The sequence below is a fragment of the Aulonocara stuartgranti genome (genome assembly GCF_965226115.1).
Source record: "Aulonocara stuartgranti genome assembly, chromosome: 1".
In the NCBI taxonomy this organism is placed as follows: domain Eukaryota; kingdom Metazoa; phylum Chordata; class Actinopteri; order Cichliformes; family Cichlidae; genus Aulonocara; species Aulonocara stuartgranti.
This window is the reverse complement of record NC_138939.1, coordinates 33,634,846-33,647,520: the sequence shown is the minus strand read 5'-3', so window position 1 is coordinate 33,647,520 and position 12,675 is coordinate 33,634,846. Positions and strand designations below refer to the sequence as shown.

Genomic DNA, 12,675 nt, shown 5'->3' with positions numbered 1-12,675 from the left:
CATACAGCTGCCATGAACAGGCAAATAATTAGCTGTAGAGACTGTAACAGGTTTTTTTTTAATAATAGGCTATAAACATGTGCTCTAAAAGTGGCCGTTCTAACACGTACTTTATGGTAATTGAGTCACATTTAGTGCCTCAAGTAGTCACTTGATGAAGTGTAGTTTTCAGCAATTGCATAGCAACTTAATTTTTCAGCCTCAGAGGTTTCTCATTTTATTATACTGCATTTTTTTAAATGGGAATCACTGACAGGTATTGCTTTAATTTTTGGGGGCTGGTACTGTGTTTCACTCAAGACAGCAAAGTCTTACACTAATCTTATTCTTGTTATAATATCGGTTTATTACAGTATATTTAACTTTATCAGTCCTGCTTAAAGGCTTTTTAAAAAAAAAAAAAAAAAGTCCAATAGGTTTTTTTCACATTTTCATTCAGCTGTTGGACTGGATTCCACGCATTTACTCATTAACACACTATTACCAGTAAGCATGAGCAAAAGTTCTGGATTAAAAGTTTTAGTGTTGGCTTAATTCATCCAGCTATTTCTTGACAGGAATTAAAATACTGGAGGCAACTTGAAACCGAGGCTTGTTTTTTGGAAAGAAAACTACTGCCTTCAGTCATACAGCACGCCCACTCCCAGTGAAGCCCCCTCATCTTTGGAAGTCATTAGTTCGACAGGCAGGCGGCATTATGCTGATGGCGGTGAAATGATAATTAGAGTTGGAGATAGATTGAGTCAATATAAGTGTAATTAATTTTTAAGTGTGAGGTTTATTAGTAGAGAGGCGATCAGGCCACTAATGAGGGCCTGATAGAACTTCTTAAATAGTGCAACCAGATTAATAGCTTCTGGCAGTAGAATCTACTTTTATTTATTTGCTGCATTTGTTTGTATATTTAGGCCAACACTGGGTTGATCATTTGTGCTGACAAATGAGCTTTCTGTGTATTCATAAACCAAATGGAGACAAGCTGCTGCACAGATTACACACAGATATTACACTCACATACCCTATGTCTGTGACTTTAAATAGATTTTTTTTCTGCCCATTAAGGCTCATCTTTTTAATCGTGTCATTAATTAAGCTTAGAAATACTTAATGAACTTGCTCAATTAAGTCTGCCCTCTTTTTTGGTTTAATCCTCGCTTTAAGCACTGACTGACTGTCCTCTCTCCCTGCACCCACCCTTTACATCTGTTTTGTGGAGGATATTTCTCTGCCAGCGCTCCTCAGACATCCTCTTCTCCTTTGTGTTGGTGCTTCACAGTGTGTACACTCGTTGAACAAAATACAGCCATTTCCGCTGCTAGCCTGCTTCTAGGAAAAGGCTGTAAGAATGTTGGGAACACATGCGCTCACATGAGAGATTTCCAAATCACTGCTAAATGAGGAGCAGTTACTTTAATTATTTTAGATTCTTCCTTGCGGACATGGTTTGCAGACCGATGACCTCTAGTGTTAGTGAAAAAATGATTCTCTTTTAAACTGTGTGATAGTGTTATACTAATATCAATCAGGAATTTACCCTGATATATACCAAGAATTAATTAGGCCAAGAATTAATTTTCAATCCACTGATCACTGTTTACAAATGCTGGTGGTTTATTATTTGAAAAAAAATCTAATAAAAGGCTAAAACATCTGATGATAGCTGTGATTGCATTCCAACAAATAGCATCCTGGACCAAACTCAATTCATTTGAACTGAATCAGCTACACAAGATGAACACCAATGAATTCTCACATTGCCTCGCCACATAACCCCAGACCACAGTAGGCCATCTCATCAGTACTGACCTTTCATGGAAAACAACGCCATATTATCAGTAGAAGAACTGTAAAATCTAATAAGCTACCAGTATCTAAAACAAATGCAACCTCACTGCATTAGAAGAACTAACAACAGTTTACTTCAGATAGCTAAATCAGGCAACCTGTTCATTGTGAGTGCCAGTAAGCAGTACTAAATGAATTAGTTCAACTGGCGTTTATGGCATAATTAACAAATTCATTTAGTATGACTCGCTCTGAAAAATCAAGTCATTCAAAGTGCTGTGACCTCACAATGAACAAGCTGCCTTAACTGACGCAAACTTAAATGAAGGTAAAAAGTTTGCATATATCTTTAATAAGTGTCAGCAACTTATGACGTCTGTCAAGGAGGTTGTGTTTTTGTAGTCTTTGCGTGTCACTGGTAATCTGTAAATGCAATAGCTCAAAAAGTTTCAAAGGAAATTCTGATGAAACTTTGTAGGGGTGTAGAGTGGGGTCATATTAGTAAATCTATTAAAATTTGACATGCATCCATCAAGGTCTTCAGGGTCAACTTAAAAAGCCTTATAACTTGTATGTGTTGCCAACATATAGAAAGAACCAATGTAAAGATTTTAAATATGATGTCAAATTTGACCTCTGACCTTTCCTTCAAGGTAAATACATGATCTTAAGGCCAACAATAATATAATAATAATCTTATATATAATCTTCTTTGGTTTTGATAACATATAGGCATATAGGGAATGATTTATGGGGATAATAAATGTCACGTTACTTTAGACCTCCAAGGTCAAATGAGGTCAAAATTCCCATAAAATCTCTTTTATCTTTAAAACTATACTTAAAATCCTACTGCCTTTGTTTTATGATACTCATATATGGTAAATAAATGGTAAATGACCTGTATTTATATAGCGCTTTACTAGTCCCTAAGGACCCCAAAGCGCTTTACATATCCAGTCATCCACCCATTCACACACACATCCACACACTGGTGATGGCAGCTACATTGTAGCCACAGCCACCCTGGGGCGCACTGACAGAGGCGAGGCTGCCGGACACTGGCGCCACCGGGCCCTCTGACCACCACCAGGGTGGGGATTATAAACATAGCATTATAGTTTGCTGCCAAATATCATGTCACGTTTAGCCTCTGACTTCACTTTCCTATTTCACGTCTGCTTTTCTTTCAAGTTGACCCCAAAATGTGTTATACATCTAAAGAAAGTATAGTATTCAAGCAGGGCTTTTTTGAAACAGTCGTGTCAATCTTTTTGCAGGGCACTGGAAAATGATCAGAGTTTTCATGTAAGCACTTGTGTTATATTCTTGCTTGGCACCGTGGTGGAAAAGTTATCATAATGACCAAGCACAAAAAAAAAGAAGTGAGGCAGAAATTCAGTACGTGCTAGGATTTTATCACATTGAGGAACAACAGCAGCTCAGGTAGTGCTGCAGGTTGTCCTTGACACAGATCTCATCCTGATGTTCAGGTCAGCTCCTTGCACAGTTGCCATGTGTGTGAGTGGTTGAAACTGTAAAGTGTTCCTGCTGTTATGTTGATAGATAGATGTGCTAACGTGAAATCGGCCCCATTTGCTAGTCGCACATAATAAGAACACATATTTTCCTTGCTGCATTTTGTCCCTTTGCTGTCCAATAGTCAGTAAAAGTGCATGCATCCACTGAAGGATACAGTAGAATTTTTAGTGCCATCTGGTTACTGGTTCTTTAAACGTGTTTCACTTTCCTCAGTCGCTAACTTGGTCTGATTTTCTGAACTGTACAGTAAATGTGCTGTAAAGCTTAAAAGGCAAAAGACAGTCATTTATCCGTTGCTCGTAACAAATTGCAAAAAAATGCAACTTTCTCCTTAAAAGGCAACACAATGTTCAGCCATCCTCCCAGAAATTTGATAGTTTTTTAGCTGCCTTTTACATGACCACTTGAAAGCACACTTTTCTCTCAGATATAAATCTGAGGCAAGGTTACAGTTTTGATCTGTCTTTTTTTTGTCTTCTTTATAATGAACAAACACTGCAGCATAAAAACCACCATTTCTAAGCCCGTGTGAATGGTGAGCGTGAGTAGTCCCTCCCAGAACTGTTAACGCATCTTGTAAAGATAGTCAGGGGAGCTTTTTGTAGCGTGTAATGCTTTTACAACATCACAAAAACCGCAGGATTTCAAAGGCTTTTCTGTGGCTGTGCTATTCGGGTCACAGAGGGGGGAAAACACAAAAAACTGAACTAATATGTTTTTGGTTTCTCTTTCTAGCCTTCTGTGAGGAGGGATGCCGAAGCGGCGGGACCTGTGTGTCTCCCAACACGTGTGTCTGTCCCTCGGGATTCACGGGACACCGCTGTGAGACAGGTAAGACCTGAGGACATCACCTGACCCCACACCTCTCATCTGTCCAGTTTGTTCAGCCGTCTGTCCCAATTAAAATCTGACACGAGCATCACGTTGTTTTTATTGACTTTCAGGAATGACATCGGCAGGATGGTCATTAGATGTTTTCTTTTCCTACTTCACTCTACACACACACACACACCTACACACACACACACACACACATTTTCATGCTCTGGCTTTAAAGTGTTGTTTAAATTGGACACTGCAGAGATTGAAGCTCCCAAGAGAGTCATAGAAAGAGTCAGCTAATTGTTCCCTACCTTCCTCTTCTCCTTCCTTCCACCTTCTTCCTTTCTCCCTCTCCTTTTTCACTCTCCCCATCATTTCCCCCAGTTGTCCTTCCTCCTTTCTTTTCTTTCTTTTCATTTTCTCCTCCTTTGTCTTCTAACTTCTCTCGTTTCTCCTTCCTTATGTCTTTTTCCAGTTTTATAAGCTACTTCTCTTTACCTCTTTTGCTTCCTTTCATCCTCTGCCCTCCTTCCCTGACCTCTTCTTGGCTCTCCTCTGCTTGCTCATTTTCTCCTTTCCTCCTCCACCCTTGTCCTTGTCTTTCTTTTTACCCCCCCCCCTTCCATTTTCTCCCCTTGTTCTTTTTATTCCTATTAGCTTACTCCTTTACCTCTCTTGTCCATCTATCTCTACTTACACAACCTCTGTCTTCCTCTCGCTCCTGTCCCATCCTCCCCTATGCCATTAAACCTCCCGTCTCTGTGGTCTAATTTCGCTGAAGTGATCAACCTGCTCACATGGAGCACAGGAGTCACGGGTCAGCTATTTGTAGCATGTTGCCATGGTTTCTCTTTAGATAGGTCAGATAAAACCTTCATATTTTTACATATTGAATACATCATTTGTGCTGCTGTCAGTCAGCCTCCTAATATGTAAGTGTAATGCAGAGGAAGATTCTCTTTGCTGTTTTATTTTGTGTGTGTGTTATCTTCATCACACATTTTAGACCAGCACCAGTGTCTTGAAATTAAATCCACACTGTGCATATTGAACTGATCAGACTTAATTAGGCTGTATAGCACATCTTCATTAGGAGGGAAAAATCTATGGGCATGATAATTTAACTCATTCCAAGTCTGATCTCAGAAAGCAGCCTAACTCTGAAGGCTCCAAACTGTAGTCAGCTACTCATGAGGATAACCAATCAATTAAAAATAAAAGTTTCAAGACCAGACAAGAAAGAAAGGTATCGTGCTTGAAATCATGAAAGACAGAGACACTATTGGTTTGATTTCAAATGTTCATAAGGCTTAATTTGTTTCCTGCACTGGGTCTCCCCTGGTGACGACCAGTCTGCTGTTTCCAGCTTAAAAATGGATCCCATGTTCTTTTAGGACACGTCTCTCCCTGCGATGCTCTGATCCAGAGTATACCCTTACTGTTTGGTCAAACATCATTCTCAGATACTCCCTGAAGATTGTGAATCAAATGAAAAAAACAAAACAAAAAACATACACTTTATGAGCCAAATGTCTCAGTACACACCTGTGTAGCATCCAATCATTTGTTCAAACAAGAGGAGGCAAGACGTGTTTCCAGGTTTAGAGAGAAAGGGGACTGTGCTGTGTCATACATCTATACGCTGTACCACAGCTTAAAGTCTGGACCTCATTAAACATGTAAGGCAGGCTTAAATTTCTACATGCAGATACAGATACTCGGGTTGCAAAGACACCGGAAGGTAAGTTACACAAAAGAGAGACATCACTGCGTGACACAGACTGATCCTCCACTTTTTTCTCTCAAATTCATAACAATCATGAATCTACTAAAAGAATAACTTCCATCTCTATGACCTAACCACAGATCTGAAAAGGAATGTAAACGGAAATTCAAATAATATTGCCTGCAACATGATTTTTATCAGCTCTGATTTCGATGTTACATAAAATTACTGAAATATAAATTTCCACATTTAATCCATCGTCTGCTATAAGAGCACAGAATGGCTTTAAGAGCATATGGAAGTAGCTGGGCACACATTCGATGATATGCAGAAATGGACAACTGGTTAATGGGATGAAAGGTCTTGCAGGTCCGAAATGCCGAAACATGATTTATTTTCACTACATTTTAGTGTATTGACCATGAATAATTTTGTCTCTATAATATTGAACTTTACTCAGTTTCTCTATGGACTCTATTATATTCAATTGTTAATCAAATCAGTGTTTTTAATTTAGTTTCATTCATCAGTGGTATGAAGAAAACAGTTTGATTGTTAAGGTATATCATTATGAATTGTTTGAAACATGCAATTTTTCTATGTAGAGTCATTTAAATGTTCTATTGGAGGTGCACGTGAGAAGGCTTTTCTTTTTGGGGGGGATAGCATGCAGGAGGTAGGACATAGGACGGCCGCTCGTGCGATGCAAATTACTTGCAGTGTTCTGAAATAGGCACAAATCAACACAATTAGACATCACACAGACGTTGTACTGGGGGGCTGGCAGGTTAAAGACTGTTTAACTCTTTTCCCCATAAAGACATTTGACAACAATGCTAATGAGCGTCCAAGGGGGAAAGTGTTTAACGGTCTTTAACCTGCCAGCTCCCCAGGACAAAGTCTGTGTGATGTCTAACAGTGCTGATTTGTGCCTGTGTGAAAACAGTGCAGGTAATTTGCAGCTCGCCAGTGGTCGTCCTTTAAGTTTTAGTTAATTCTGCGTATAGTATTCATATTAAGAAAACATGAACAAATGCAAAGTCCATTGAAAGTACTATCCCTGAAGATCCTTGCACTCCATGTGCAATATATAAAGACAGTATGAAATAATCTTAGATTTCATGTACATACTGTACCCGAACAGGAAGCGGTAGAAAAAAAGGGAAAAGCTTTGCTCTCATTTGGAACAAATTCTTCTTGCTTTTATTGACTAAGGTGGTTGCTGGATTGTGTGACTTTAGAATTGAGTGCATAACAATGTTTGTTCTATCTAAAAGGTTTGGGGAAAAAAGACTCATCTTTGTATAATAAGGACAGTTCTCTACCAGCAGGTTATAAAAACCTGGCAGTCCTTTGAATGTTTTTTATGTTTTGTTTTTTTTTCTCACCAGCCTCAGCTGTGTGGGTGTAAAGTTTGCTTCGTCCCAGTTTCGGCCTTTTGAGTCTCTAGCTTTGTGCTACATATTTGTCATGTTCCATCACTGGCACTGGCCTGTGGTGTTCTCTGAGCTTAAAGAGTCAGTCCATCTTTAACTTTAATTTTTTGACTTTGTGTTCATGTCATTCATCCTTAAATTTTTACAAATGCATTTTGAAATAAAATACCTTCGTCTATGCCCAAATTTCTCTCCTTTATAGAGCCGAAGACTGAAGTCAGTGTAGTTTTGATTCACTGCTCCTTCTTCTGGAATTCGTTTGATTAAAATTATTAAATTAACCCTTGCTGCTTTTGCATCAGGAGATATATTCCAGATTTTATCGCATTTTTAGTCACATTTTTTCTTATAATTTACTCCTCTCACAGCCAAATCTTCAGCTTCAGATTTTCATCTTCAGTGAGTTAACGGCAAACAAAGTCACCACCTGTCTCATTTAAATTATTAACTTATTTTCCAACCCCTTAAATTTGTAGCTAAGGAGGAAAAAAAAATCATATGATTTCCTGTAATTCTTGGCTCTGAAGATTTGAATCATTGATCTGGTAATCGGCAGTCATTAGCATGCAGGGCATGTTTTGAAAGGCAATCAGGCAGAAACTAATTAACTCCCCTATTAACAGCATCAAATATCTATCAGTTAATTAACGTGGCAGTGAAGCTTCACAGCCGTGTTCTCCAAGAATGCAATATTATATGCAATAATATACAGTATCTCACAAAAGTGAGTACACCCCTCACATTTTTTAAAATATTTTGATCTTTTCATGGGACAACACTGAAGATATGACACTTTGATACAATGTAGTTAGTATACAGCTTGTATAACAGTGTAAATTTGCTGTCACCTTAAAATAGCTCAACATACAGCCATTACTGTCTAAACCATTGGAAACAAAAGTGAGTACTCCCCTAAGTGAAAATGTCCAAATTGTGCCCAAAGTGTCAATTTTTTTTTTTTATTCAATTTAATTCAATTTTATTTATATAGCGCCAAATCACAACAACAGTTGCCTCAAGGTATTTTATATTGTAAGGTAGACCCTACAGTAATGTTTGGCAACAATTATTTTCCAACACTGCCTTAACTTTGTTGGCCATGGAGTTCACTAGAGCTTTACAGGGTGACACTGCAGTCCTCTTCCACTCCTCCATGATGACATCATGGAGCTGGTGGATGTTAGAGCCCTTGCACTCCTCCACCTTCCATTTGAGGATGCCCCACAGATGCTCAATAGGGTTTAAGTCTGGAGACATGCTTGGCCAGTCAAGTACCTTTACCCTCAGTTTATTTAGCAAGGCACTGGTTTTTTTGGAGGTGTGTTTGGGGTTGTTATCATGTTGGAGTACTGTTCTTTGGCCTAGTTTCTTCAGAATGTCACAGACAGTGTTGGCCAAGTTACCTGAAAAAGGTAATTAGTTACTTTATTACTTAGTTGCTTAGTTACTTTTTTAAAAACTTTTTTTAAACATTTAATATTAACATTGGAGCACGTTTGTGCAAAGGCTGTCTGCCTTTCCAGTATTCAGCTTTCAAGAACTACATCTTACTTGACAAAATCTCCTTTTGTGAAGCAGTGTTTGCAGCGTCTGAAGCTCATTATTATCTCTGAATCCATTTTTTATAAGAGAAATATTCCGAGTTGAAACTCCGGCTGAAGTTGAATCGGTAAACATTTGAAGAAGCTCTTAAAGTCTAAGTGCTGAAAGGCTGTGAAATTAATCTTCCATGTGAAGACACCTTAAATGTAAATGACAAGAGGAGTGAGAAGTGTCGGCTGCAATCTCGCCGTTCAGAATGAGTGAAGTATTTTCTGATCTCCAACATTATATTGTTATTTCAGTTCTGTTTGTTCCTTTAACTGTATCCCCATTCACCTCTGCGACCGTTTCACAGCCTCAAAACTCAAAGTATATGCTATTGTAAATGATTTTTTTTAAAGATGGAAACAGTGGATGTAGGGAGGAAAGATGGAGATAAAATACTTTCATGTCCTTACAGTGCTGTCTGGGTTGCTGGAGTTTCCCCTAGAAGACTTGCCATAGGCAACATGTAAGAGGAGTGCAGAGGGTTCCTGTTTTACCTCTGTGCATGACATATTCTCTGTCACTGCATTTCATTCTCAATCTGTCTACCCATCTGTTGAACTCTCTTAGTATCTGTCTCTGTTTCTCATGTACATCTGTCTCTATCTTCTGACTCCACTCCTAACTCGCTCTCTGTTGCCCTCCCCTTCTGTGCAATAACGCTGCTCCACTGACACTCGTCTGTATACTGTAGCTCAATGAGAGGTTGAAAACATCTAAATATAAAGCCAGCGGGAAAAGAGATGATCTTACTGCTGATCTTTTCATCTTCTCCCACGTTGATGTGTTCTTCGGGGCTGCCTGTCTTTCTCCAGTGGGCTTACATAGCTGCCAGTGATCCACATTTGGACCACTCTGATTTTACTTTCTGAAAGTCTTTACACCAAAGGAGTCAAAAACATAACAGCCGGCCTAGGAATGAACTCCCACTTCATATATATTCAACTTCATTGTCAAAAATAGCATAGTTTGAGTATGTAATGTACTAGAGTATGTTCTGCTGGAACAGAGCTGACAACTTCTGTTGTCAACAGTGTGACTTTATAAGAGAAGCAGCAGAAACAGCTGTGGGTGAAAACCAACCATGCTAGTGTCACTATTCAAGGTTTATGGTCCAATATCTCCTAAACGTTACATTAACCTCAAAACAACACATGAGGATTAGGTTAAATTAGCTAGAACTGAACCCCCGCCATTCATACTGAAGCCTCATTTTGAATAAATCACTGTAATGATTACATGATGAGGACTTTTTCTGGAGTGTTTTCACAAAATTATTGATTCAGACTTAAATGTTATTTAGGAAACAACTTTGGCAATGAATGCTTCATGATCGACAGACATTGCTGAGCAATCACATTTTGCCTTTGGTACATTTAGGGTTAAAAGATGCTGGCATCTAAGTAAGACAAGTCTGTATACATGCAGGTAATATATAACTACAGTGATTTTATTTAAATGTGGCTTCTGGGTGTGCTGTAATGAAGTCAGGAAAAAAGAAGAAAAAACTACAATAAATGCAACCATTTCCAAATTGCTGACATCTGACAGTTAAGAAGTATCAGTATTAGTAGCAGTACAGGACAATGTAAAGTTAGCAAGTTAAACCACTTAACAGTTTAATTGGGTGAGTATGCTGACTGCTGAACCACTGCTGAACCTTGCACCCTTGTACACCAGACAGTTACAGCGGTTGACAGGTTTGATTTTTCCTTAGCGCCTCGCACCCTTTACATAGGGACTTTTAGTTCCTTTGGGTGAAGGTTTCTGGTCACAAGCAAAGTGATGAGCAAATTATAACTTTGTGTCTTCATGGGTGACATCATGCTCAAAATCATGATCATTATTAGTGCTTGTTTTCGGTATTTTGTGCTATGCTTGTTTATCATCTGTTGTGTATTATGCATGTTAGGTTGGCTGACTCACGACTACAGAACTAATTACCAACGGGTACAAATAAAGTAACCTGAACATGAACTTGTTTAGAAGTGCACACATGGACAGCTGTGAGCACCAAGGATGAGTAGTTGTTGTTATTATGCTATTTCCTGCCTCACCTGGAGTTCCCCTGGAGAGCAGATGTATAGTTGATGCCATTGTAGCGTGATGTCTGCATGAACGGGGATTACATTGAGCCTTGCAGTCACACTACGTTCACATAATTTATATTACTCAAACCCGTGGGCTTGCAGAATATAAACTACAACACAGCAGTTCTTTAAGTGACAGGCTAAGCTCTTGTGTGGTCAGTCCACTGCTCCCTTAATCCAACATGCTGTTAGCTTTAAGCACCGTTACTGGTCACGGACCATCAGGCAGCAATGAACACAAACTCTGGTTGCCGTCTCTGTCTAAGGACACATTAATGTTAATGCGCCATGTGACATTTTCCATGATGTTGTGTTAGTAGGTTAGTAGGGCTGGAATAGCTGTAATTATGGAAAGCTCAAGAGGCCAGAGGATTCTCTCAAGTGCTTTGGGATTATTTTAACTACAGTATGTTTGGGTTAATTCCAAGTTTTCTATCTGAGCTAAAGTGCACAGCTCTTCACAATCTGTGTTGTCATAAAGTTCTCATTACTCACCGGGAACATCCACACTGGGCAGAAGTGAACTTGTTTGTATTGTAATAGAAGGAAACAGAAGGAAACATGAAATGCAGTCTGCTCTCTTTTTCTTTTTGTAGCTATAACAAAGATTTATGGGGTATATTTATGTGTGTACTCCAGCATATTGCAACTCATACAAGGTCATCTGTCCACTTCACTTCCACAGACAAAGAGAATGGAAGGCTTCCCACACTAAAGCATACTTGTAGACACACAAGAGCTTCAATATAGCTTTGTAAACTAGTGTACTGAGCATCAGGAAATATTGAGTGTGCGCAAATGAAATCAGGTTTTATTATAGTTAAATAAAAAAAACTTGTTAGGCAGGTGATGGATGGCATGTTAAATAATGTGTGCTTCCCATAAAAACAACCACAGAGACCTGATTTTTCTTTGTTTACAATTGCTTCTGTGAGGGAGAAAAGAGTCTAAATTTCTTGGGAATGGAGCAAAGGTCCTAAACTGTAGGACAGGCTAATTCTGAGCTATGGCTAGGATTACATAGTTTAAAAGGTTCTTGTTAAAACCTGCTAAAGGGGATAAGTTACCTTCCCTGCTTACTGTCTAAAATCTAAACCTGCACTGACTAGAAATAGCAAAGGATTTGGGCAATTCCCCGGGGCAACAGTTCACACAGAGGTAATGTGTCTGTGAATGCCATGGAGACAAATATGATGAGCTGGCGATATTTGGTAAAATATTATCTATTACAGATTGTGTGTTTGTCTTAAGTCAAATGTTTGTTTTCTATGGGATTTTGTTTATTTATTTATTTATTGCCAGTAAACCTCTTAACCCTAGAACACTATCGCTATAAATAGTAACACAATCACTAATGCCGGGTGATTTTTACCCGATATAATATAACCAATAAAAAGTAATCAAATATATCAAAATATGACAACACATGAGAAATTAGAGTGGTCTTCTTTTACTTTCAACTTTTGTATTTGCCATATAAACAAACTAGGGAGTAAAATAGATCAAAAATAGATCCAAAAACTAGCAAAATAAAAACAGTAAGAGAAAACCAAAGGCAGGGCAGCCAGGGGAATGAAGAAACACAGACTACATATACACACCAGGGAGGGGGATAATGAGACATGAGTGAACTGAGTAAAAACAATCACATAGGTGGGAAAGGGAACACAGGGAAGTTAAAAACAAA

General features: G+C 38.7%; 1 protein-coding gene across 2 annotated transcripts in view; it reads left to right on the top strand.

Annotated features, from left to right (window-relative positions):
• LOC309707913 (protein kinase C-binding protein NELL1-like) overlaps positions 1-12,675 on the top strand; it is a 310,101-nt gene that overhangs the window by 260,212 nt on the left and 37,214 nt on the right. For both annotated transcript variants that reach the window (XM_082535507.1, XM_082535506.1), the window contains one exon: positions 4,063-4,158. In XM_082535507.1, the coding sequence (XP_082391633.1) occupies positions 4,063-4,158 (96 nt within the window). The remainder of the gene's footprint in view (positions 1-4,062; positions 4,159-12,675) is intronic.